Below are 26,489 nucleotides of genomic sequence, written 5' to 3' on the forward strand. Positions count from 1 at the left end.
TGATTAAAAGTAGCTACACTCTTCATGCTTGGTCTAACAACCTCTACTTTCGATTTTAGCGGTTGTGTATTCATTGTCCCGGAGAGCTTCTCCGGTAAATCACGCGCGCCTGAACCACTCTGAGACCCATGATGTCTCTTCTGGAGCTTCAGTCAGCAAGCTCCAATTTGGTTCAAACGCAGCGGTTGCGGGAGTTTGCGGATGTAGGTGGTTGCAGTTTCTAGCGGTTTTAAAAGATTTGTATGACTGGTACTGCGGTTAGAAATTGATGTGTTTGAGATACTTATGACTGATTAACTACCAAATACAACAACAGTTAAATAATAAATTAACAATATTTACATTTTATATAATTATAAAAATATAAAAAATCATAATATGAAAATAAATATGAAAATCATATTTAGAAATTCATAGTTTTAAATTTTAAAAAATTATAGAAAATCTTTTTATTTTAAAAATTTTATAATATTAGCTAAAATATAATAGATATACTTTAGCATTTTTATAATTCCAATTTAATTTTTTTATTGAATATTTTTTTTTTTTGTATTTATATGGTTTTTGAAAAAATAGAAAAAAAAATTATTCTCTCGCGACCGCAAACGCTAGCTAGAACAAGCTTTTGATTTTAAGAGGTTCAGAACGGTTTGAAACGATTTGTACGATTGTTTCGAAAAGCTGTCAACCGTTACCCGCAAAAGGTAGCGGGAAAAACAGTCAGAAATGTAAAAAAAAAGACAGCGATAGGTTTTGGTCCTGCCTTGAGGAGGATCTCTCTATCTACGAGTTAATCATCCCATCGGTTCGGTCGGGTTGAGAATTAAACAAGGAAAGGCTTAACCGGAGAAAAAAAAATGAGAATGTGATTTAGCCGGTTCGCACGTGATTCCTTTTTGTTTATTTTTTAAGAACATAAGATTCCTTCCTTCGAATTGTTTTTTTTTTTTTTTTTTTTTTTTTTTTTAAAAAAAAAAATTCCTTTCCTTGAATTTTTTTTTTTTTTTTTTTTTTTTTTTTTGTAAAACATAGGGTTCAATGAGAAAACTCTCCCAGCCACAATTTTCGAGAAAAGTGTCTTCCAAATACCCAGCAGTCCTTAGAGTGAAAGTGACCACTAAATTTCTTTCCTTCAACGGAAAGAAAACACTAGTTACTACACATCCTCATCTCGGAAGCCCTATTCCTTTACTGAATGTAGCATCCTCCAAGAACTTCTTCCCTCATTGCAAACCAAAGCTGGCACCTAGATCTCAACATAGATTGCTTTGAGACCAATTCTCCCGCTTCGTGAAGTACTCTTGAAGAATCCTCAACCCTCTCAAGTTCAAACGCTGCTCAGATCTGTACCAAAACCATCCCGGCCACGTCTCCAAGCTTTGCAAGGAACTCTGATAGCTATACGAGTGCTCGGAGTCGACTGTAACTCCTCTAGTAACGTGCAACTAGCTCTGGCCATTGGTAATTTCAATCTAACCATGGCTCCTCGGTTTTCTGAAGCTGAAAAAGGAAAACAACAAGTTGTAGAAGGTCACAACAACAACATCAAAAGAATCAAGGCCCCACGGCTTGATAACTCCGCGCTGATAAAAGACAATGCATTAACACTGATTGGGAGACTTACCAACCCTCAGGAACAGAAGATGTGGGCTCTTATTCCATCCCTCCCTCGCAAGTGGAATCTAATTGGAAGAGCATAAGGCTCAGACTTAGGGAATAACTGCTTCCAATTCTGCTTCGAAAGAGAAGATGACCTGAGAAGAGTACTCGACAATAGGCCATACCACTTCGCATATTGGATCGTAATCATTCAGAGATGGGAGCCAATCATCTCCAACACCTTCCCTTCCCTGATACCATTCTGGATCAGAATCAAAGGACTCCCCCTACACTTCTGGCATGAGGACATGGTAGTTAGAGTTAGTCAAGACTTGGGAACACTGGATAACCATGAGCTGACACGAACAACAACAAGAGTAAGAGTATTCATCGATGGGTTGAAACCCCTTGTGAAGGAATCCATTGTGGAATTTGACTCTGGAGAAGAATCACTCATTACCCTAGAATATGAAAGACTGGAACTACACTGCTCTATCTGCTACTCACTGCTTCACGGAGCAAAGAACTGCCCTGAAAGACGTCCAGAAAACTCAAGTTCCACACAGTTCTCTCAGGCAAACCAGCAGGTGGATAATGGTAAAGAAAAGACACAACATGCGCTCCATGAAGGACTTCCCCTAACAAACCAAACCTCCAACCACTTCTCCTTCAAGGAACGTCGCGATATGCACGGGAACCCTTTTGGAGATAGAATCAGCACTAAACAAACTCGTGTACCTCCACTGATAGCCCCAACAAGGGATGGGGAATCGGGAAAGATGACCTGGAGACACAACAATACACATGAACAAATTCAGAAGTACTCATCTCCACAGTACACCCAGCACAGGCAGGCTAGCACTAACTCTACCTACCGAAGCAGAGACCTCTTTTCACAAAGAAACCAAGTTCAATGGAGACCTAAACAAGGCCCATTGCTGGAGGAAGGTCGCAACACAGACACAGAGCATCAAAATCTCGCTAATACAGAGCATAATACTACTGCCAACATACCTACAGAGACAAGTAATGGACAAATCCCAACTATGGACGAGGTGATGGAAGACTTACAACAAGCCACAAGGCAATATCTCAGCTGTCCAGACCATGTCGAAGCAGCAGCTAAGAGACAAAGAGTTCTACATGGTGACGCGATGGGACAAATGGAAGAGATTGCAGCGGCAATCATAGCAGCGGAAACAAGATGCCAGTCCAACACTCCACAAACAAGAGGCTTCATCAGCAACCTTAATACCCCACCACCATACCAAAATATGACGTTGAACGATCGCCCTCTCCATGAAACAAGTGATAGAAACAATCCTCAAGCTAGAGAGGAAGAAGAGGGCATGCTCGATCAATACCACAGGAACGCTGAAACTACCCCCAAGAGAGCTCCAGAAGCTCCTGCAAAACTCAAATCAATCATCATTAGCCCAGAGGCTGACCCAAATGATATAGATGAAGAAGTACAAGAAGTTCCAGAAGCACAACTCAATGAAGAAACCCTATTGGAATTTCAAAACAAGATCAAAAGGAAGCCGAAAAGATGTCAAGGCCCTAGCAAAGCGAGAAACAATCCTAACATTCTAAGAGGAGCAAGTTCAAGAAAAAGGCTTATAGCTCAAATTCAAAACTCATCGTCTCAAGCAAGAGGAACCCGCAGCGGTACATCCTCCAAGGGACGTAAAATATCAAACATACCATCGTCTGATCCAGAGCCGACGCAGAACTCCATGAACCCTCCGATCCAACTCATCCCGGCTATGAACAGGAAGAAGTCGGATTTTCGGGCTTCTCCACTCCAGGCTCCTTAACGGTTCTGAGCTGGAACTGCTGCGGGTTGGGGAATCCCGCAATAGTCCAGAGACTGAAGGAGATTCACAAAAGGAACTCTCCTGATGTAACCTTTCTTACGGAGATTAAGAACGGCATGGATATGATCTCTAAGACCCTCAACTAGATGATTCTGGAGAAGTATCACGAAGTTCCCCCTCACAGCCCCGGAGGTGGAGGTTTCTTCCTCACCTGGAAGAAAGACATAAACTTAGTGGTACTCTCAGCTACCCAAAACTACACAAATACGACAATATCATACAAAGGGAATACCTTCCAGACCACCTTTGTGTATGGTGAACCGGATCACACAAAACGATATGCAGTCTGGAACGAGCTAACAACCCTTCATCCTTCACTTGGAGAAGCATGGTTTCTAACTGGGGATTTTAATGAAATCGTCGACAATAGCGAGAAGAATGGAGGCATAGTAAGACCCGAAGGAACCTTCGGCGCATTTAAAACCTTCTTAGCTCAGAACGACCTTTTTGATCTCAAGCATTTTAGCAACTTCCTGTCATGGAGAGGAAAAAGAAATACTGACTTGGTACAATGCAGATTAGACAGAGGAATGTGCAATAGTGAATGGTCTGACTTGTTTCCTTCATGTCGAAGTCAATACATGAGATTCGAAGCCTCAGATCACATGCCTCTAATGTCCTTCCTGGATACCAAAAGAAGAAAAGGCAACAAGATCTTTAGATTCGACAGAAGCTTGAAAGATAATCCAGAAGTTAGGAAAATTATCAAAGAGACTTGAGACAGTGCTCCTCACCTCCACGTAGAAGGTAAACTGGCCATGTGCAGAAGAGTAATATGTAAATGGAGTAAAACCTTCTATGAGGATAGCAGAAGAGCGTTGGAGACTCTGAAAATCCTACTGGATGAAGCCATGTCTTCCAATACCCCAAACGAAGAAATGATCTACAAACTCAACAACCAAATCCTTCATAACTACAAAAGAGAAGAAGAATTTTGGCGTCAGAGAAGCAGACAGTTGTGGTTAACTCTGGGTGATGCAAACACTAGCTATTTCCATGCATCTACAAAAGGGAGACAAGCTAGAAACAGACTGTCTGTTATGGAAGATGAAAATGGCTTACCGTGCTTCGAGGAAGAACAAACTACAGCGGTAATCTGCAACTTTTACAACAAGCTTTTCACATCCTCAGGCCTCGATTGTGTTCAGATAGTAGATGAAGCCCTCAAACCATGCATAACTCGACAAATGAATGATCTACTAATCAGAGAACCTACATCAATTGAGATCAAGGAAGCTACCTTCGCAATCCACCCTGACAAAGCCCCCGGCCCTGACGGCTTTTCAGCAAGTTTCTTTCAAGCAAACTGGGAAGTCGTGGGACCAGCAGTTACTTAGGAAATCCAGTGCTTCTTCTCTACGGGAGTCCTCAGAACCTCGCAAAACGAAACGCATGTTAGGTTGATTCCAAAAATCACAGGCGCTAAGACAATGGCAGACTATAGGCCAATAGCATTATGCAATGTCTTCTTCAAGATCATTTCAAAAATGTTTTCCATCAGACTCAAACTAGTGCTACAAATAGTAATCTCAGAAAACCAATCAGCATTCACCTCAGGAAGGGCTATATCAGATAATGTACTCATAACCCATGAAGTTCTACAATACTTAAAGACGTCCCAAGCACAAAAGAGATGTACTGATATGTCTAAGGCCTACGACAGAGTGGAATGGAAATTCATAGCTCAAGTACTACACAGAATGGGATTTCATGAGAAATGGACTGCATGGATTATGCAATGCATAACTACAGTTTCATATTCATATCTGATAAACGAAACATCACAAGGATCTGTGAAACGTAAGAGAGGGATAAGACAGGGTGATCCTCTTTCACCCTACTTGTTCATTCTATGCGGTGAGGTACTATCTGGTCTTTGTGCAAAACCTGAAAGAGATGGAACCTTACGCGGTATTAAAGTGGCAAGGGGTAGTCCGAGAGTCAACCATCTTCTTTTTGCTGATGACACCATGATCTTCTGTCAAGCAACCAAAGAAAACTCCCAAAATCTCAGCAGTCTCCTCCTACAATACGAAAAAGCTTCTGGTCAGAAAATAAACTATGGAAAATCTTCTATCACTTTCTCTGCAAAGACCCCAACAGAAATAAAGGACCTAGTCAAAGACATTCTAAAAATTTCTAAGGAAGGGGGTTCAGGCAAATATCTAGGTTTACCAGAGCATTTCGGTCGAAAGAGAAGAGACCTCTTCACTTCCATAGTAGATAGAATCAGACAACGAGCGGCCACAAGATCAACACGGTTCTTATCTAAAGCAGGAAAACTGAATATGCTCAAATCGGTGCTCACAGCTATCCCAACCTTCTCCATGTCCTGCTTCGAACTCCCTGCAAGCGTGTGCAAATGAATCCAATCAATTCTAACAAGATACTGGTGGGACGACTCAGAAGACATGAGAAAAATGTGCTGGATCTCATGGGACAGACTCTCAAAACCAAAATCAGTAGGAGGCTTAGGGTTCAGAGACATACAACTCTTCAACCAAGCACTCCTAGCTAAACAAGCCTGGAAAATACTAACTAAACCAGAGAGCCTCCTAGCAAGAATCCTCTTAGGAAAGTATTGCCATAAACAACACTTTCTAGAGATTCAAACCCCAGCAGTATGCTCTCACGGGTGGAGAAGTATCTTACACGGTCGAGATCTACTCAAAGGCAACATTGGCAAAGCTATTGGGAATGGGCAGACAACTAAAGTTTGGAAGGATTCATGGATATCTCTAACAGAACAGGCAAAACCGTATGGACCCATTACCGAAGAAGCTCTAGACCTAAGAGTGGCTGATCTACTCACGGACGACTTACAGTGGAACACTAAAAGAATAGAAAAATTCTTACCACAGTTCGTAGAGCAAATTCAATGCATAAGGGAGCTGAAGACATCTACATATGGCAACCACTCTAATCAGGAATATATTCCACCAAATCAGGATATAATACAGCAGCACTAACCTCAAAGGCTTCCCAAAATCCCACAAATCTTGACCAGAACTTTGACTGGATTAAGGATGTGTGGTCTGGTGTATGTTCACCGAAGATAAAGGTCTTCCTATGGTTGATCATCCAAAAAGCCCTACCACTTGGTGATAACTAGGCCTAGGATTTTTGTCTGAACCGAATGGGCCGAACCGGACCGAACAGGTTTTTTTCGATTTTCGGTTCGGTTCGGTTTTCAATTCGGTTCAATTTGGTATGGTTTTGAAAATTAATTCGGTTTTTGGTTCGGTTCGGTTCGGTTTTTGATTTTCAAAAAAAAAAAAATTAAAAACCGAAAATAACCAAAAATATCTGAATTTAACCGAAATAACCGAATAACCCAAAAATAACTGCCCGAACCGAAAATAACCGAATAACCCAAAAATAACCGAATTTAACCAAAATAACCGAATTTAACCGAAAATATCCAAATATTTTGGAAAATTATACCAAAATTAACCGAAAATTTAAAAATTTGGTTATTTTCGGAAATAAAATTGAAAACCGAAATAAACCGATAACCGAACCGAACCGAAATTTCATTCGGTTTATTTCGGAATTGTTTTTAAAAACTTCGGTTAACCGAAAACGACGGTTCGGTTCGGTTCGGTTTTGGAAAACCGAAGTCGCAGGCCTAGTGATAACCTACAGAGCAGAGGAGTTCAATCAGCGGGCCTATGTGTGAGATGTAAGGAAAAAGAAACAGCAGTACATACCTTCTTCAACTGCGCTTTTGCACAAGAGGTATGGAAATTGATACCCCTGCACCAAGTAGTTCACCTAGCTACCAGCTTGGACTTCAGAGAAATAGTGATCAAGTTCAGAAGATCAGTGTGTCTCCCACCTACTGGAATCTCAGGGAGTATTCTCCCCTGGATTTGTTGGGTAATCTGGAACGCTCGCAATTTGGTGATCTTCGAGAATCGAACCCTACCTGCAAGAGAGGTGGTAACAAAAGGACATACAGTCAAGGAGATCTTTGGAATCGTACAAGACATCCAAGCAATCGCCTCAGTCCCTGTCGATATCTCTTTCTCGTTTATCTCTCGTTCTCTCAATACTGAAGCAGATGACCTTGCAAAGAAGGCCCTTAGAGGTCTGTTTATTGTAAACCCAGCTATGGCTAAAACCTTTGAGCCTGAGGCCTTTTCTTTTAATGCATTTTCCAGTAACAAAAAAAAAAAGATTCCTTCCTTCGTTGTAATGGTTTTGTTCGTGGAAAAGTTTTTTATGTGGGGGTTAAGATTTGTACTTTATATTAACTATATCCCTAAAGAAGCTTTTGAAACTTATTATAAAGACAGAGCGAGCTAGCTTTCAGTTTCAACCTTCTTCACTAAGTCTTCCATGAGTGATACAACACTGGTTAAAATGTCTCGAGTTCTATGGGAGCGGCTAGTTAATGCTGCGTTACGAAGGGATGGAACAAGAGAATCAGCTGGAGGTGGTGGTGGTCCTGGTCAGGGCAGAGACATAGATGATATTCTGAGAGCTGCTGATGAACTCCAAGCTGATGACCCCGTCATAGCTAGGATCTGTAAGTTGCTGCTTGTTTTCTTCTTCTTCCTCTGTGCAAAGTTGTGACTATTTCGTTTTTTTTTTTTGCTGCAGTATGTGAGCATGCTTACTCTCTTGCACAAAAGCTTGACCCTAATAGTGAAGGCATAAGTGTTTTACAATTTAGAACCGGATTGATGTCCGTTATTAAGGTATCTTCTTCTTCTTTGGTTGTCTCATGGTTTTTGTATACTCATATACTGTACATTGTTCGACCTTGGTTTATTTCAGAAAAAAAATGAAAAAAGAGAGGTTGAGACCATAAATAGAAGTCAAGATATCAACCGGCTGAAAGGTTTTTACCAGCGGTACAGAGAGAAGAACAATGTTGACACGTTAAAGGAGGAGGAAAAGCAGCTCTGTGAGTCAGGCGCTTTCACTGACGAGTATGTATACTAACAATAAATAAAATATTCTGTCAATTTTATGTCCATGATCACAGGGCCGGATTTGAGAAATTAGAAGTTACAAACATTTCTTAAGAATTTTAGAATTTTTTTTTCCATAATTTGGAGGTTTATGCTTATGTAAATCTTTTAAAAAAAATTTGGAGGGCCAAAGTCAATGTTTCATTAGGCTTGGACTAGATCCAGCCCTGGTTATCTTAGTTCTTGTCCAAACTGTGTGTTGATATTGTCTTTCAGGCTAGAGCAGAAAACAGTAGAAAGGAAAAGAGTCTTTGCCAACCTTAAAGTTCTGGAACATTTGTTGGAGCAGGTTTCAAAAGAGATCTTTGAAGAGGTTGTTTACATTACTCAGTCCACTATTGGTCAAAGTAGCTCTGTAGATTTCAGTAAATAATAATCAAAGTAACTTTGTGCTACTACAGCTGAAGCATGCTAATGATTCAGATGCTGCAATGAGTCATGAGGACACAGTTGCCTACAACATTGTTCCTTTTGATGCTCCATTCACGGCAAATGCCACGACGGCTTTCCCAGAGGTGCAAGCAGCAGTTACAGCGTTGAAGTACTTTCCAGGCCTGCCAAAATTGCCTGCTGAGTTCCCCATTCCTGCAACAAGGAATGCTGATATGCTTGATTTTCTCCACTATATATTTGGGTTTCAGGTTTGTCTATTTGAGAAACTTTTATTTTGTATGATCTTTCATGTATTATATGTTAATATCTAGCTTCGTTTTTAATATTATCCACACTTATGGCCTCAGAGAGACAGCGTCTCCAATCAGCGTGAACATATAGTTCTTCTTCTTTCTAATGAGCAATCCCGCCTTAATATTCCTGGAGACACAGAACATGTAAGTACCAAAGATGTTTTGATTTTCACATGATTAATATCACAGAAGTTTTTGGATTAGAAGTAGATTATTCATTGGTTTTGCAGTGAGTTACATTTTAAGATCTCATGAGTAACTTTTTTTTCTCTTATGCTCTCTTTCTCAGAAACTTGATGATGCTGCAGTGAGTAATGTGTTTTTGAAGTCCCTAGACAACTACATTAAGTGGTGTGATTACCTGTGCATTCAACCTTCATGGAGAAAGTAAATAATCTCATCTTCCTTGTCCTTTCCTGCTACAAACTCTTGCATGCTCACTCCTATTTTTTTGTAAGATTCAGTTTAGAGGCCATCAGTGGAGAAAAGAAACTACTATACCTCTCTTTGTATTTCCTGATTTGGGGTGAAGCCGCCAACATACGGTTCCTTCCGGAATGTTTGTGCTACATATTCCACCATGTAAGTTTTTGATATGTATGCAGAATCTCCTAACGTTCTGAATTGCTAGTGGTTCTATGGTAAGTTTACTATCATATGTTGTATTATGTGCTCATGCTGAATATTTTCTTATGTAGATGGTAAGAGAAATGGATGAGATCTTACGCCAGCAGGTTGCTCGTCCAGCTGAGAGTTGTAGACCAGTCGATAGCTCTGGCTCTGAGGATGATGTATCATTCCTTGTTCATGTTATTGCGCCACTGTATGAAGTTGTATCAGCGGTATGCTTTCTGAAGTCTTTATTTCAATTAACTTGTAACCAATGTGCAATTTTGATATTATTGTGTTACTTGAGGGGGGCTATTACATTTTCTGGTATTCATTAAAGATGTGATATATGTTTCATTGCATGTATATTTGTAGTTATAATCAAATAGTAGTTGGTTTTCTAGTAAAAAATGGCCTGTTGTATCATGTATGAATATTTCTATTTAAGACAGTGTTGTTGATTTTGATTTTATAGTCATGCTATAACTAACATGTTGATCTGACCAGGAAGCTTTTAACAGTGGCAATGGCGGTGCACCTCATTCATCTTGGAGAAACTATGATGACTTCAATGAGTATTTTTGGTAAAAAAATTTTTTAAAAATATTTGTCTGTTGAGTTAATTTCCTTCTCTCTGTTGGCTAACTTTTTTGATTCTCCAGGTCGCTTCAATCCTTCGAGCTTGGTTGGCCGTGGCGAACCAGTTCATCTTTTTTTCAGAAACCTAGACCTAGAGCAAAGGTTTGTGTTAGAGGTTATTGTAGTGCTTGTGGTTTTGTTCTTTGGTGAGATGACCATCATCTGATGTCATTGTAGTTCGAGCTTAAAACCGGTAGAGAAAAACATCGAGGAAAGACTTCCTTCGTTGAGCACCGAACGTTTTTGCATCTCTACCACAGCTTCCATCGGCTATGGATATTCCTCGCTATGACGTTTCAGGTTTGTTGTATGTCTACAAAATGTTCTCCTGCTAGTACCACACTCTTAGCAGGCTTCTTTACAGGCACTGGCCATAGTTGCGTTCAATGAAAAAAGCCTTGCCTCCAGAAAGACTTTGCGTGAGATTCTCAGCCTGGGTCCGACTTATGTTGTGATGAAGTTTTCTAAGAGTGAGTGAGTCTTAAAACCTCATACTATTTTCTTTTAATTTTTAGTAATATTATGTTTGAGTGAAGACAAAAGCATATGCTTAATTAATGTTATAGGTGTTCTGGATGTCATCATGATCTATGGTGCTTATTCTACTACAAGACGTCTGGCTGTTTATCGCATGTTTCTCCGTCTCATTTGGTTTGGTCTTGCTTCTGTCTTCATATCTTTCCTCTATGTGTATGTGAAACTTCTTATGGCACTTTTCACTTTTTTGGGGGGGTTAGTTTTTTGCATTCCATTGTGTGATAGTTTTTTTTGTGTGTGTGCAGGAGAGCACTTCAAGAAGACAGCAAACCAAATTCTGATTCAGTCATGTTCACGCTTTATGTGATTGTCATAGCCATCTATGGTGGTGTTCAGTTCTTTTTTGGTGTCCTGATGCGCATCCCAGCTTGTCACAAAATTGCTAATAAATGTGATGGGGGGACTGTGGTTCGATTCTTTAAGTGGATGTGGCGCCAGGTTTCTCTTTCGTTCATGGTTAATATTTGGATCATCTGGTAATAATCTCTGATGCTTACTTACTTGATTGTATTTTCAGGAGAGACACTATGTTGGCAGTGGCATGTATGAAAGGACATCTGATTTTATAAAGTAGTCTCTTCACCTTAATTATTTTAGTTATCTGTATACTGGTGACTTCAAATGTTGGTCTAGGTATGTACTACTAACCCATTCGTATGACGCAGGTACTTGCTGTTTTGGCTTGTTGTTCTGTCTGCAAAGTTCTCGTTTGCGTACTTTCTTCAGGTTGGTTCTTTGGGCAGGAAGCATAATTTGTGATTGATATGTTGAGATTGTGGTTACAAGTGACATAAATGAATGTTACATCATAAAATACTACTTATATTTCTCTTGCTGGTGAATTTGCAGATAGAGCCGCTCGTTAGTCCAACAAGGATGATAGTGAAACATGGTAATATTCCTTATTCCTGGCATGATTTTGTGTCAAGAAGTAAGTATGGAATAGGTCCCTCTGGGAATGTTATTAGCTCTATTATTAGGTTTCTTGCTGATACATGTACTGATAATCTCAAATAATTCATTCTTCTATGATATTTCTTTATCTGGATGCAGGAAGCTATAATGCTCTGACTGTTGCCAGTTTATGGGCTCCTGTTGTCTCTGTAAGTCAATGGTCTTTACATGAGGGTTGACACACTGAATCAAGAAGTAGTTGTTTCTAGAGAGTCACTTCAGTTTTGGGATGATTTTGTTATAAGCAAATATTTTACCAATCTTGGTGAAGTTTGTTCTGATTAGGATGAATGTTTTCACAGTTTAATTTTTATTGTAACTTTATAATGCAGATATACCTGTTAGACATCCATGTATTCTACACCCTTGTCTCCGCTTTTTTGGGTTTCTTTCTCGGTGTGAGAGATCGTTTGGGGAAGGTCAGTGTGGTTACACTTTTTCTTTTGTCTTAGAAATGTCGAAATCAAGATATTTATAAATGTTAATACACTGTCTTTAAGAAGTTAGGGTCCTTACGCTGCGTTGCCATTTTCACAGATAAGATCTTCGGAAGAAATTCACAAGCAATTTAATAAGTTTCCAGGGGCCTTTATGAGGGCTCTTCATGTCCCTATTACCGATCGGTTAGGTTCCTTTCCATTTTTTTTTGTCATTTTACCTGCACATCTCCCTTTATATTTGTTAACTATTATTGACATTTTTTCTCGTCTTCATTGCCTTTCGACTATAATCAAAATCATGTGCAGGTCTTGTGATCCTTCTCATGAGGTAGTGATGCTGCTTCCCTCTCTGTTTTACATTTTTTCAGTACTATGTTAGTTTTTTCTTCTCATATTTGCATGTGATTATCAATTCCAAGGTTGTGGATAAGAAGAACAGAGTAGAGGCATCTCACTTTGCTCCATTTTGGAACCAAATAATAAAATGTCTACGAGAGGAAGACTACATCACTGATTTGTAAGTGCTTTAACTAAGCTGTTGTGTCTCATGATTGCTCTTAGCTTCAGCTTTCTTTATACTTTCATCATTGTTACCCATTTTTCTCATATGAAACCATTTCCCTAGTGAGATGGACTTGCTCCTGATGCCCAAGAATTATGGAAGTAGACTGGTTCAGTGGCCTCTCTTTCTTCTTTCCAGCAAGGTTAGTTTTGTTCCCCTCTTCTGTATTAAAACTCAATGTTTTAGTGTGGCTATCTGCTTCTATAGGTGGACATTATTTTCATATTATCTACTGTAGATATTATTGGCCACAGAGATTGCTGCTGATAGTAAGTCACAAGAGGAGATTGTGAAGAGGATCGAAAAGGATGTCTATATGAAGTACGCTGTTGAGGAAGTCTATTACAGCCTTGAACGTGTCCTAATAACAACGCTGGAAGCCGAGGGGAAGATTTGGTAATGGGTTTTGTCAGAGCCCTAAGATGACTTACACAGATATGTGCTGGATAAGTGATGATATTTATTGTGAATATTATTTTGTAGGGTGGACAGAATCTTCAGAGACATCCGGACCAGCATAACTATGAGAACTATACATCTTGATTTTACGTTGAAGAAACTCTCCCTTGTTATCACGAGAGTGACTGCACTCTTAGGAGTCCTGGTATTCACATTACCATGCTTATTATGTCTTTGGCAGAAAGTGTAACCGGTTCTTAATTATTATTATTATTATTAGTAGTAGTACTAAACTTCAAAAGATTGTACTCTCCATTGTTATATAAGTACTGATCTTCATATTTTTCTTTTCTTGGACAGAAAGAAAATGAAACACCGGAGAATGCAGCAGCGGCTACCAAAGCACTTCAAGATCTCTACGATGTTATGCGGCTTGACATATTAGCTTTTGATATGAGGTACATACAAACTCGATGATTTGGCAACAATCCTATCAAGCTTTTCTTTTCTTTGCTTCCAAAAATATGTTGCTTGGTGTAGGGGTCACTATGACACGTGGAACGTGTTAACTCGAGCATCGAATGAAGGTCGGCTGTTTACAAAGTTGCAATGGCCTAAAGATCCCGAGATGGTACATTGACGATATATATATTCATTGTCAAAGGCTATAACTGCACCGATTCAGTCGTTTACTTCTTTGTGGTTTACAGAAAGCTCTCGTCAAAAGATTGTACTCTCTACTTACTATCAAAGATTCTACAGCGACGCATATTCCTAGAAATCTTGAGGCCAGACGCAGACTTCAATTCTTCACCAATTCTCTTTTCATGGATGTGCCACAACCAAAGCCTGTCCACCAAATGTTATCCTTCAGGTAACCACACTTCAATCATTTTATCCAAATAAGCTCTTTATAAGCTTACTATATATCTTCCTTTAAACTTTTTGTTTTCAGTGTCTTCACTCCATATTGTGCTGAGGTTGTGCTGTATAGCATGGCTGAACTCACTAAGAGAAATGAAGATGGGATATCAATCTTGTTTTACCTTCAGAAAATATATCCAGGTGTGACATTTGCCTAACTTTTTTTTTTATGTTTCTTACTGTTAAGTTGATTCTGCCTTAAATTTTGCTACCATCATAGATTGATGCCTAATATATTATCAATAAATATATTTTTGATGTTTAAATAAAAATTAGATCAAAAACTAGTTTTCATGTTGCAGATGAGTGGAAGAATTTTCTAGCGCGAATAGGACAAGATGAAAATGCGTTAGAAGGTGATCTACATAATGAGAGAGACATACTTGAACTTAGATTTTGGGCTTCTTACCGTGGACAAACGTTAGCTAGAACAGGTAGTTAAAACAAATCACTACACCTTTTTCTTAGGGATACACTGTTTCACTTCAAGATCTCATAGTTTATGTGTTATCTGGCATTATTATATCTGCAGTTCGAGCGATGATGTACTATAGGAAAGCTCTCATGCTTCAGTCTTATCTAGAAAGAAAAGGTGGAAGAGGTAAAGATCAGGCTAAGTGATTTCTATAGACATATATCATTTTTGGTCAAGCTTTTATTCTCAGGGATATCCTTATATCCAGTTACAGATGAGGAATCCACACTTTATGGTAATGACCCAACGGATGCTGAAGGGTTTGAGCTATCTCCTGAAGCGAGGGCCCAAGCAGATCTAAAGTTTACATATGTTGTCACATGCCAAATGTATGGAAGACAGAAAGAAGATCAAAAACCTGAAGCTGCTGACATTGCACTGCTAATGCAAAGGTAATAATTAGACACCTTTTCTGGTTTTCTATACCTCACAGTCTAGAGCTTCTGTCTATCATTGTGTTATTACAAAGCTGATCTGTTTCATTTCTTTTGTCAGAAATGAAGCCCTTCGCATTGCCTATATCGATGTCGTTGATACTCTTAAAGAGGGCAAATCTCATAAAGAATATTATTCAAAACTTGTGAAGGCCGACATCGATGGAAAGGATAAGGTACACCGTGATCATCTGTGAAGTTGATATATCGGTGTTTTTACTAGTTTATAATCTACGTTTTGAATCTTTCATCGAGTCAAAGTATGTGTTTTAGAAAATATTTTGACTCGATAAAAGACTCAAAACATAAGTTATAAACTAGTAAAAACACCAAATATATCAGAAGTCACAAAACTAGTGTTCTTGTTTCCTAATGTTCAAAACATGTAAATATGCTTTAAGTTCAAAACATGTAAAAATGCTATAAGTGGTTTTATTTTGGCTATGCAGGAAATTTACTCCATAAGATTGCCTGGGGACCCGAAACTTGGTCAAGGCAAAGCTGAGAATCTAAACCATGCCATTGTGTTTACTCGCGGAAATGCAGTCCAGACTATTGATATGAATCAAGTTAGTATGCATCCATTTTTGTTTTAAGTACCTTCTTTCAAGATCTTCTATGCTTTTGTTATAGTTAAGTTTTCTGGAAGTTTATATAACATAAGCTTTGTAAAGAGTATATATTGAATTACAGTTTGGAGTTGGACATCTCATCACATTGTGAATGCACCTGAATCTTCTAGCATGATTACATGCCTGCTTTACATTCTTTTCGTGCTAGCTAAATGCATCTTCAACCTTTAATTGTTAGGATAATTACTTTGAAGAAGCCTTGAAGATGAGAAATCTTTTGGAAGAATTTGATCGAGACCATGGTATAAGACCACCTACCATTCTTGGAGTTCGGGAACATGTATTCACTGGAAGGTGTGAGCACCAGACATTCGTATATATCTATTTTCTTATTTTATATATACTTCATCTTACATTAACTGTTTATGATGCAGTGTTTCCTCCTTGGCCTCTTTCATGTCCAGTCAAGAAACTAGCTTTGTAACTCTTGGCCAACGAGTATTAGCCAAACCCTTGAAGTAAGCTACTACCTACCACCAATAAGTTTACCTTTCCTTGAATTAAACTCATATGGAGTCCTTATGTACTCTAGGATCCGCATGCATTATGGTCATTCAGATGTCTTTGACAGAGTTTTTCATATTACTCGTGGTGGTATCAGCAAGGCCTCTCGGGTCATCAATGCTAGTGAAGATATCTTTGCTGGTAAGAACATACACAAATGGTTAAAAAATGAATGTTGAGCCATTTTGATGCTATGCTTTTTTCAGGTTTTAACTCAACTCTACGCCAAGGGAATATTACTCATCATGAATATATTCAGGTCTGTACTTTTAACTCTTTATAAATAAAATTATGAACAGTCTATAGATGTATTAATTTTATTCACAGCTGGGCAAAGGGAGATATGTGGGGCTCAACCAAATAGCTCTGTTTGAAGGGAAGGTTGCTGGTGGTAATGGTGAACAGGTTCTTAGTAGAGATGTATACAGACTTGGCCAGCTTCTTGATTTCTTTAGAATGATGTCATTCTACTTCACAACAGTTGGCTTCTATGTCTGTACAATGGTATGTCCTCTTGTATCTGGAGCTGTTACTGAAGTTTAATACTGATGATTTGACATTTTACATGGTCTCTTGCAGTTGACGGTGCTTACTCTGTATATTTTCTTGTATGGGAAGGCATACCTGGTAAGCATGGTTACCTATTCTGGTTAAGATGCTGGGTGAAGGTCCCTAATCCTCTACTTGTGTTTGAAATTGGATAGGCATTTTCTGGAGCTGGAGCTACTATTCGAGAAAGAGCTATTCTTGTGAACAATACTGCATTTAGCGCCGCCCTTAGTGCTCAGTTTCTGTTTCAGATTGGTGTCTTCACTGCTGTGCCAATGATTCTAGGCTTTATTTTGGAACAGGGTTTTCTCCAGGTATTTGACTAGAATCTCCTTGGAGACTGGCATGTGTTCTGAGAATGCACATTCCTCTACTTGATTATCTACAGAACAATGAAGCATGTGTTCACTGATGACATATAGTCATTTGGTGAAAATGAGCTAATTTACTTTTGTGTGCTTTGGTTGAAAGTAGAGCTTGTTTATTTAACCATCTTTCATTTTGTAGGCCCTTGTCAGTTTCACAACTATGCAGTTTCAGCTGTGTACTGTCTTCTTCACATTTTCTCTTGGCACAAGAGCCCATTATTTTGGACGGACACTTCTCCATGGTGGTGCTAGTGTTTGTCAACAGTACCAAGCCACTGGAAGAGGGTTTGTAGTCAAGCATATCAAATTTTCTGAGAACTACCGTCTTTATTCCAGAAGTCATTTTGTTAAAGGGTATACTCTTTGTGTCTTGTGTATACATTTCTTATGTATACCACTTAGCCATAGTAAAGGATGAAAAAATCATTGGTATGCTTTTCTATTCTCTAAGGATGGAGGTTATTCTCTTACTGGTTGTCTACCTTGCTTATGGAAATGATGAGGCTGGTTCTGTTTCCTACATACTTCTGACGGTTAGCAGCTGTTTCTTGGCCTTCTCTTGGATCTTTGCTCCTTACCTGTTCAACCCTTCTGGATTTGAGAGGCAAAAGTAAGTAGTGCTTGTCTGATTTAGTGTTGTGTTGTTGAGCCAACATGTTCCCTCATTGAGCAAGATTTTTTTTCTCCTTTCAGAGTGGTGGAAGAGTTCAAAGAATGGACAAAATGGCTCTTTTACAGAGGTGGTGGGATTGGTGTGGAAGGAGCTGAAAGCTGGGAAGCATGGTGGGAAGAAGAACTGGTAAAGAACTCCATTTCCAGACTTTTGTTAACTCTTGAAAAATCCGGGAAACTAATATCTTATCAACAGCGTCACATTGGGACCTTGAGTGGGAGGATGGTGGAGACCATATTAAGTCTACGATTCTTTATCTTCCAGTATGTTATTGTCTACAAACTGAACGTGCATGGATCAGATACATCATTTGCGGTACAGCGTTTCCCTTTGCCTACACTTTAGCATATCATAGGATATAAAGGTTACAGTGAATTTGGGTTTGATGATGTGTTGAATGTGTGTAGTATGACCTGACCTGGCTGGTGGGATTAGATAGGACTTATATGAATTTTGCTAGTCTTGTTTATCTTCCAATGCATTTGTAACTTTTAGTTGTAGAGTATAACTTGCCATGCAAGAAACACCATTTCTTGTACTAGTTGAAAAGTAGCAATACTCATTTGTGATTTTGTTATGTTTCTTTATGATCTTTGCTGTGAAGGCAGCTGCTTAATAATATAGTACTTATACATGTGCAGGTGTATGGTTGGTCATGGGCTGCATTTGCGATGATTTCAGTTCTTTTCAAGGTTGGTTTATTCATTTTCCAATAAACTTAATTCTCTTTGAGTATATTGCATTACATGATTCTGATATATCTCCATTCTGATGTACATTGAAACAGGTCTTTGCCTTCATTCAGAAGATTGCTATCAGTTTCCGTCTTGTGCGTAGATTTATACAAGGCCTTGCCTTATTGGTGTCTCTAGCTGGTATAATCGTAGCGGTTGTGCTGACAGAGTTGTCTGTGACAGACATATTTGCTTGTGTATTGGCCTTTTTACCAACAGGATGGGGAATCCTTTCTGTAAGTTTCCTTCTTTCTCACCTTGTTAATTACCTTCAGTTTCTAATCTCTTTGGAGTTCAGTTTAACAATGTACTATCTCTTGTTGTAGATTGCGTGTGCTTGGAAGCCAACCATTAAGCGGATTGGGATGTGGGAATCAGTACGTTCCCTGGCAAGACTGTATGATGCAGGAATGGGAATGCTTATATTTCTTCCTGTTGCGCTCTTCTCGTTGTTCCCGTTTGTCTCTCTACCTTCAAACACGTGTGATGTTTAACCAAGCGTTTAGTTGAATGCTATCAGTCTATATAAATGTGTTTGTCTTTATTATTTTCATGAGTTAACGAGTGTAGTAGTAGTAGTAGTAGTAGAAAAGGAATGAGAGCCTATTTTAAAATTTGAAGCCTTTTAAGACTTTTGTAGTATTGTTGTGTACATATGTTGCAGGAAGACAAAGCGAAGATCAAACTGCATGTCACTCTTCTGATGATGGTGATTCGACTGGTCTCCCTCTGATCTTCGCTGCCAATCTTGATAACAATTGCTTAAGCCCACCTGCTTTCTTTCCTGCAAGAGAAAACAATACAATCATATAAACACTAGAATCCATGCCAATTTTGCCATCTGAATTGAAGCATCAGTTTATTTTTAAAATCCTCAGCCCTAGAGCATTTGGTGACTAACATTGGCTTTTGAGAAACCTTTCCTCTTTACCAATTCATCTTAGCTTTGATTGATAATAACCGAATAAAAAAATAAAAAGGTTTGATTTGGAATAGACGTGGAAGCTCCTTAATCTAGCGGTTTGACTAAAAATTCATTAATGATTCTACACTGATAATCAGTCTGCGGTTCAATACCCAGAAAATCTAAGTTATGCAAATTATGGAAAAAAAAATTACTAGGATTGAAATAGAGTTCATATCATGTTACCAAAAAAAATCGGTTCAGTTTGGTAACTTTTTGATTAACACTAATAAACTGAAAATCGAATAACCCGACCTAAACTGAATAAACCGGAAATCCATGCCCAGACGTGAGACCATATAATTACACAACAGATTGGATCGTATCTACAAGATAATAGTTATTTTACAAACTGAGCTATGTGACAACTACATATTATGTCGAGAGAATCCTCTGTAAACATGCTACTATATGGTACAAAATTAAAGGATGGGCATTGGATGACTAATTGACGCGAGTGGAAACTGACTTAAATGATTTCTAATCCATTAAATATAAAGTCAAATGGCTCAGACTGGAATGTATAGAATTTGGTTTACTAGCGTGTGTGAACGTTCTAGACAAAATCAAAATCATAGGGGAGAAGTCAACATTTTTGTATTTTTTATAAGGAAAGCATGTAATGCACAGACTTTTGTGACGCATTTGACATACTGCTTTTGGGTCATTGATTACGTAATTATACTCACAGTCGTCGCAGACCAAACCTATTAAAGTATCCAAGGAATAAAATACAAAGCAGAAAAACACAAAACATTATGGTTAGATTCTCCACCAGAGAAGATTGGAAAAGGGTAATTCATATAAACAAAACGTCACTGTAAAACTAGCTAAGTACCACAATTATAGATAATCTATAATACAAATCTCCGAAAAAATCTCAATATTATTATGTTGGAATAAATTTCGGTATCATATGATTGTTTTGTTGCGTGTTAAATGATAATTTGCTTAAACGGTAATCACTATTTAAACGGGCACTCTGAACCTTTATTTCTCACAAAACATCTCAACGGCAACATAAAGAAAGCCGCTCCACTACAGTGAAAAGCTCCGCCACAACCCCCGTGGAAACGATGTCGTTACATCGCGACGGTTCTATCACCACCTTCCTCGGGCTTCAACTACTTCTGCTCTTCTTCTGCTTTCTTTCTCCGGCAAGCTTCTCTGACGCTACCATCCCCTCCACGTTGGACGGTCCGTTCACTCCGGTGACGATTACACTAGACACCTCTCTCCGGGGAAAAGCAGTTGATTTGCCTGACACCGATCCACGTGTCCAACGCTACGTCACCGGCTTCCAGCCGGAGCAGATTTCTCTAGCTCTTTCCTCCAATTACGATTCCATATGGGTCTCTTGGATCACAGGTTCATTTTTCATTTTATCACCAACTCTTTTACTTTTTTCAGTTACTTGTATATAAAGTTAGGTCTTGTGGCTCTGTTGAACAAAAGATAAGATTCTTTTACTACAAGTTTGTATTTCACTAATGAAACTCTTGTTGTGTCTGAAAGGTGAGTTCCAAATCGGTATGAACGTGACGCCATTAGATCCGAAAAGTATCGCCAGTATTGTCCAGTTCGGTACTTTGGGGGACTCACTGATTCATACTGCCACAGGATCTTCACTTGTTTATAATCAACTTTACCCTTTTGAGGGTCTTCTTAACTATACTTCTGGAATCATACACCATGTTCGCATTACAGGTTCTTCTTTTACCTTTCATGATTTTAGCTTATATATATAGACCACCCCATGTGCTGCATAGTGTGTGTGTATATTTTAAATGAAATGACAACCCTTACTAGAATTAAAACAACTGCTTTTGCTAGTTGTAAAGCAAACCAAATGAACATGTAACGCTTTAATTTGCAAAAATATTTTGTAAAAAGTCAGAATGTTCTAGCTTTTAAAATTATTGTTTTAAAGGTTACATAAAAGTACAGATAAAAAGATTAATGAGTCATTTTTAAGTTTATTTTAATCAAAAAGTTGACAATTTGGAGGTCATACCACCCAATAGTTCTTTAAAATTTGGAGGTCAATTAGAAATTTAGAATATTTCATCTGGCTATGCCTAGAACCAACTACCATACTAAACACGTTGAAACAACCGAGGCCTTATTAAATCGACTCTTGATAAGGGTTTGGTTTTTGAAACGCAGGGCTGAAACCAAGTACCGTCTATTACTATCGATGTGGTGATCCTTCACATGGCATGAGTAAGATACACCATTTCAAGACAATGCCGGTTTCTAGCCCCTCGAGTTACCCCAGCCGTATAGCAATTGTGGGTGATACTGGTCTCACTTATAACACAACAGCTACAATTAGTCACTTGGTTCAGAACTCTCCGGATCTTGTTTTACTGGTCGGTGACGTGAGCTACGCAAACTTGTATCTAACGAACGGGACTAGCTCGGATTGTTATTCTTGCAATTTCTCAAATACGCCTATACACGAGACGTATCAGCCACGTTGGGATTATTGGGGTAGGTTTATGGAGAATCTGACTTCTACAGTTCCTCTTATGGTGGTTGAAGGAAACCATGAGCTTGAGTTGCAAGCTGGGAACAAGACATTTGAAGCTTATAGCTCAAGATTCGCTTTCCCTTATATAGAAAGTGGGTCGACTTCGAAGTTTTATTATTCTTTTAACGCTGGTGGGATTCACTTTGTTATGCTTGGTGCCTACATCGACTTTGATAGATCAGGTTTGATATTCTTAGACTCTGACCTCCATGTGTGCGTCTTTTTCTAAGGTTCTTGTTCGGTTTTTGGCAGGGGAACAATACGAGTGGCTAAAGAGGGATCTTGCTAAATTCAATAGATCGGTAACTCCATGGTTAGTAGTTACTTGGCATCCACCATGGTACAGCACTTACACAGCGCATTACAAAGAAGCTGAATGTATGAAAGTAGCTATGGAGGAGTTGATTTACTCTTACGGTACCGACATTGTCTTCAACGGACATGTAAGAAAAGAAACACAACCTTGTCTTTTTTTTCCAGAGCGGGTTATGGACATAGCAAAATGAACATTAGCATATAGTTTCTAAAATATTAGTGGTTGATATATATATATATATATATATATAATATTTTATGGCCCCAAATGATTAAAAATATATGTTTAGTAATCGTTTCAAGCCTCATGAATTTCCCCATCTTTTGATTTGGTATAACTGACATTTTTTCTTTGTGAAAACATGTTTCAAGGTTCATGCTTATGAACGGTCTAACAGAGTATACACTACCAACTAGACCCATGTGGTCCAGTTCACATAGTGATTGGTGATGGAGGTAACCGTGAAAAGATGGCGATAGAGCACACCGATGAACCCGGTAAATGTCCTGATCCATTATCCACACCGGATGCAGCCCTGGGCGGGCAATTTTGCCCTTCGAACTCCACCACGACTGGTGCGTTCTGTTGGGATCAGCAACCTCCTTATAGCGCCTTGAGAGAAAGCAGCTTTGGCCATGGAATCCTAGAGGTAACGGTTTTAACTAACTCATAAACGCTTGAACCACATTAGGATTAGACTCTAATTTTATCTGATTATTACTTGCAGATGAAAAACGCCACATGGGCACTATGGACATGGCACAGGAATCAAGACACGAACAGCCAAGTTGGAGATCAGATTTACATCGTGAGACAACCTGATCTATGTCCCTCTCACAATGTCACAGCCTGATCGGTGTCCCTTGTTAACCATTGCTAATCTTGAAGTTTAAAACATTCTAATAAATGATTTGGCTTACAGTCTCATCCATCCAGTGATTTTGTTGTTGTTTGTTTGTTTGTCTGTTTACACTGTTGATTGTAACAAGTATTTATTTAATACTAAAAAAAATCAATATTTATATTAAAAAAAAGAGGGAAAATAAAGTTTCAAAAAAAGTTATTACTAGAAGATCTGGAGGAACTCGAGGACGAAGCTGCTGCAAACAGGACAATGACCTTTCTGAGCACTAAGCTCTTTAGAACAGAGCTTACAAAACGTGTGACCGCACGGCGTAAACGTCGCGCCTTTGATGTTCACCTGACAAACGCAGCAGTTCACCTCTCCCTCTCCTCCACCGCCGCCGCCATCTTCTTCCTCCTCCTCTTCCTCGTCCTCTTCGTACTCCTCTTCTTCGTCGTCCATGGCGTAGCTCGCTCCCGTTAGTCCCATCTGCCTATCCGTCTCTTCCAGAAGATCCATCAGCGACATCGTCTGCTTCGGCGGCGCATCCGCTTTCTCCTCCGCTAAACCATCTCCCTCGCTGTCGTCTTCTTCCTCCTCCTCCTCGTCGCTTGCCGCCGCCGCGGCTTCCGCCTCCGCCGCTTCCTGCGCCGCGACGGCTTCTCTCGCCGACATCTGCCTCTCGTCGACGAACTTGACGACCGGGTGGCGGAGGATCTTGTCTTCGTCTCCGTGGTCTCTGACGGAATCGTGCCGTGAAAACTGCGGCTTGAAGCTCCTGTTCGGCGGCCCGTCTCCAGGGAGGCTGACGTCAGCGGAATAATCGTCGTGGCTTTTACCCGACCCGACCCGCATCGAGGGTCCGCGCGTGAACGCTCCGCGTCCGGGTGGATCCGACATGGGAATAATAGCGTTTGGCCGGGGGTGTTTGGGATTGGGGATAAGGATATCCGAGGCAGGGATATGGAGAGACGAGGTCCAAGCGGAACCGGTTCGTTTGAGACGGAGCTTCTCGCGGAAAATCTGCCACGTGGTCCGATCTTTTTGGCCTTCCTTGATGTATTCGTCGCGTATGATGTCGAAAAGCGTTTGGGTCGTTGTTGTTGTTGTTTGGTGAGGTGCAAGAGATTTTTGCGGCAAAGGCGGTGGCGACGGTGGAGATGATGATGGTGGTGGTATAACGATCTCGCCGCCAAGAACAGCGTCTAGAGATAGTCCGGCTAACGAGTTGCTACGTTTCTTTAACGCCGACATTTAACTCCACGCCTTCTCCCGCCACCTTTCTCCATCACCGGGAAGCCGATCAACAACGGTTAATAAAGTAGTTTAAAATGAATTATTAATTATTGTTGTACAAAATAAACTGGACATGTTACCTCTTGCATCGAATTTAGAGAGTGTTCAACATCGTTTTTGCTTATACTGAAAAATTCTTAAATTTTGGAATTTTGGTAATTGTGTTTTTGTTGGATTGACTTTTAACCTTTTATCATATAGACTGGTTTGTATTGTTCTTGCCTCCTTAAATTGAAAGAATTTTTTTTTGTGGGTGAAAGTGTTTTGAAATGGAGAAAAGGAGCAAATAAGAACGAGTCATAAGGTGAAAAATGATCTAAATTAAGGATGTTTCCATAGTGTTTGTTAGTCCAAAAATTATTAATTAGTTATTTTATTAGTAATGATGATCAATGCGAGTTATCAAATATTTTAACAAACATTTTATGGAGATAAAACAAACAAGAAGTCAATATGTCCGAGTGGTTAAGGAGACAGACTTGAAATCTGTTGGGCTTCGCCCGCGCAGGTTCGAACCCTGCTGTTGACGTTATTTTTTTAATTTTAATTGAAAAATAAAACCAACAATGAAAATGAGAAAATTACCCTTTGGCATTAATTAACCTCCACCGGTAAGCCTCATTATCATTAATCACCGTAACCCAACACTCACTGTGCTCTCACCCCAATAACATAATTTTGCCACATGTCGTCACTATAATCATTTTCGCTGAAAAAGATGATATGACACTTAAAATAGATGATATAATTTTAGAAAATAGTGACATGACATCGTATTAATTGTGAGATGTAAAATTTCCTTATAAAAAAATTTAAATTTTTTTGCAGGAATTTTAAAGAGAAAAAGACAAAAATAGCACTAAATCAAATTTTTATTCCCAAACTAGCACTCAAGGTCAAAAGTCACAAAAATAGCACTTAATGTTTTATCAAAAGTCACAAACTTAGGGTTTAGAGTTAAAGGGTGGGGTTTAGAATTTAGGGTTTAGGGTTTAGGGTTTAGGGTTTAGGGTTTAGGGTTTAGGGTTTAGGGTTTAGGGTTTAGGGTTTAGGGTTTAGGGTTTAGAATTTAGGGTTTAGGGTTTAGAGTTTAGGGTTTAGGGTTTATGGTTTACGGTTTACGGTTTAGGGTTTATGGTTTAGGGTTTAGAGTTTAGAGTTTAAGGTTTAGGGTTTAGAGTTGAGAAATGAGGTTTTGGGGATAAGATTTCAAATTTTGAAAAATAAAAAAAATTAAAATTTTCAAAGGACAAACTTAAAAATGTGCTATTTTGGTCATTTTAGTTTTGGAGTGCTATTTTTGTGATATAAACTTAGAAATGTGCTATTTTGGAGATTTGCCCAATTTTAAATATGGTAATAAAAATAATTCATATATCATCTTTAATGTCAATTTTCCATATAAATATTTATATATGGTAAACTATTAAATATATTAATAACTCATATATCACAATTAAAATAATAATCCCCAATATATTAATTGAGAAGCATTTGAAAAATTAGAACCTTAATTTTGTATTAATTAAAAAAAAAACTCCAAATCCTAGGATACACTCTAAATGCCTTCTAAATTCCATTTCAAAGAATTCTAGAACATCTAATATAAAGTATAGTTTAATCTAATGGTGTCACATTATTCCATAATTATATAACACTAGAGAACATTATATTAACCTAAAATATATGAAGTGTGTATTCTTTCCTTAAATAAAAGCTATAGAATTACCTAATATGATTTACATATATACTGGAATTAATGATTATGAATAATAAAGATTTGATAACAATTTTTGCATCCTTCTTCATTTTTGTTTAAATTTATATTATTAAAAAAACTTAAACAATCACATTAACCATATAATAAAAAATTATATTTTTTCTTATATATTATATTTTGAATTTTTTAAAATGACTCTAAATTACAAAAATGAAGAAACCTTTATATGTTATATATTTTTT

At 38.6% G+C, this 26,489-nt stretch overlaps 2 protein-coding genes, 1 non-coding gene and 1 pseudogene across 3 annotated transcripts; 3 read left to right on the top strand and 1 right to left on the bottom strand.

Moving 5' to 3' along the window:
* Positions 1–7,157: 7,157 nt before the first annotated feature.
* On the top strand, positions 7,158–19,156 carry LOC106327257 (callose synthase 9-like). Its single transcript, XM_013765403.1, has 49 exons — positions 7,158–8,007; positions 8,082–8,179; positions 8,259–8,413; positions 8,672–8,768; positions 8,857–9,096; positions 9,196–9,285; positions 9,431–9,528; positions 9,606–9,723; positions 9,840–9,983; positions 10,258–10,334; positions 10,413–10,491; positions 10,567–10,689; positions 10,754–10,859; positions 10,956–11,079; positions 11,172–11,364; positions 11,444–11,496; positions 11,592–11,652; positions 11,776–11,818; positions 11,980–12,029; positions 12,213–12,299; positions 12,418–12,503; positions 12,627–12,648; positions 12,740–12,837; positions 12,946–13,024; positions 13,121–13,278; positions 13,366–13,486; positions 13,642–13,739; positions 13,822–13,912; positions 13,992–14,155; positions 14,237–14,346; positions 14,508–14,639; positions 14,738–14,806; positions 14,895–15,072; positions 15,176–15,290; positions 15,564–15,683; positions 15,925–16,040; positions 16,121–16,204; positions 16,279–16,391; positions 16,457–16,509; positions 16,578–16,754; positions 16,830–16,877; positions 16,955–17,113; positions 17,307–17,521; positions 17,619–17,777; positions 17,861–17,966; positions 18,036–18,155; positions 18,482–18,532; positions 18,628–18,810; positions 18,901–19,156. The coding sequence occupies exons 1-49, from the start codon at positions 7,818–7,820 to the stop codon at positions 19,066–19,068; spliced, it is 5,619 nt and encodes a 1,872-aa protein (XP_013620857.1). The 5' UTR covers positions 7,158–7,817; the 3' UTR covers positions 19,069–19,156.
* Positions 19,157–20,527: 1,371 nt separating this feature from the next.
* On the top strand, positions 20,528–23,338 carry LOC106293396 (annotated as a pseudogene).
* Positions 23,339–23,430: 92 nt separating this feature from the next.
* LOC106297917 lies at positions 23,431–24,739 on the bottom strand. The gene is made up of 2 exons (XM_013734056.1): positions 24,608–24,739; positions 23,431–24,510 (listed from the first exon to the last, which is right to left on the bottom strand). The coding sequence occupies exon 2, from the start codon at positions 24,483–24,485 to the stop codon at positions 23,454–23,456; it is 1,032 nt and encodes a 343-aa protein (XP_013589510.1). The 5' UTR covers positions 24,486–24,510; positions 24,608–24,739; the 3' UTR covers positions 23,431–23,453.
* Positions 24,740–24,974: 235 nt separating this feature from the next.
* TRNAS-UGA lies at positions 24,975–25,056 on the top strand. Its single transcript has one exon. It is a non-coding gene; the product is annotated as a tRNA-Ser (tRNA).
* Positions 25,057–26,489: the final 1,433 nt, after the last annotated feature.

The sequence above is a fragment of the Brassica oleracea genome, chromosome C1 (assembly GCF_000695525.1).
Source record: "Brassica oleracea var. oleracea cultivar TO1000 chromosome C1, BOL, whole genome shotgun sequence".
In the NCBI taxonomy this organism is placed as follows: domain Eukaryota; kingdom Viridiplantae; phylum Streptophyta; class Magnoliopsida; order Brassicales; family Brassicaceae; genus Brassica; species Brassica oleracea.

Coding starts and splice junctions, on each gene's coding strand:
- LOC106297917 (XM_013734056.1), bottom strand. CDS start 24,485: ATGTCGGCGTTAAAGAAACGTAGCAACTCGTTAGCCGGACTATCTCTA.
- LOC106327257 (XM_013765403.1), top strand. CDS start 7,818: ATGAGTGATACAACACTGGTTAAAATGTCTCGAGTTCTATGGGAGCGG. Junction 9,984..10,257: donor TGTATGAAGTTGTATCAGCG/GTATGCTTTCTG, acceptor TGATCTGACCAG/GAAGCTTTTAACAGTGGCAA. Junction 15,073..15,175: donor ATTGCACTGCTAATGCAAAG/GTAATAATTAGA, acceptor TTCTTTTGTCAG/AAATGAAGCCCTTCGCATTG.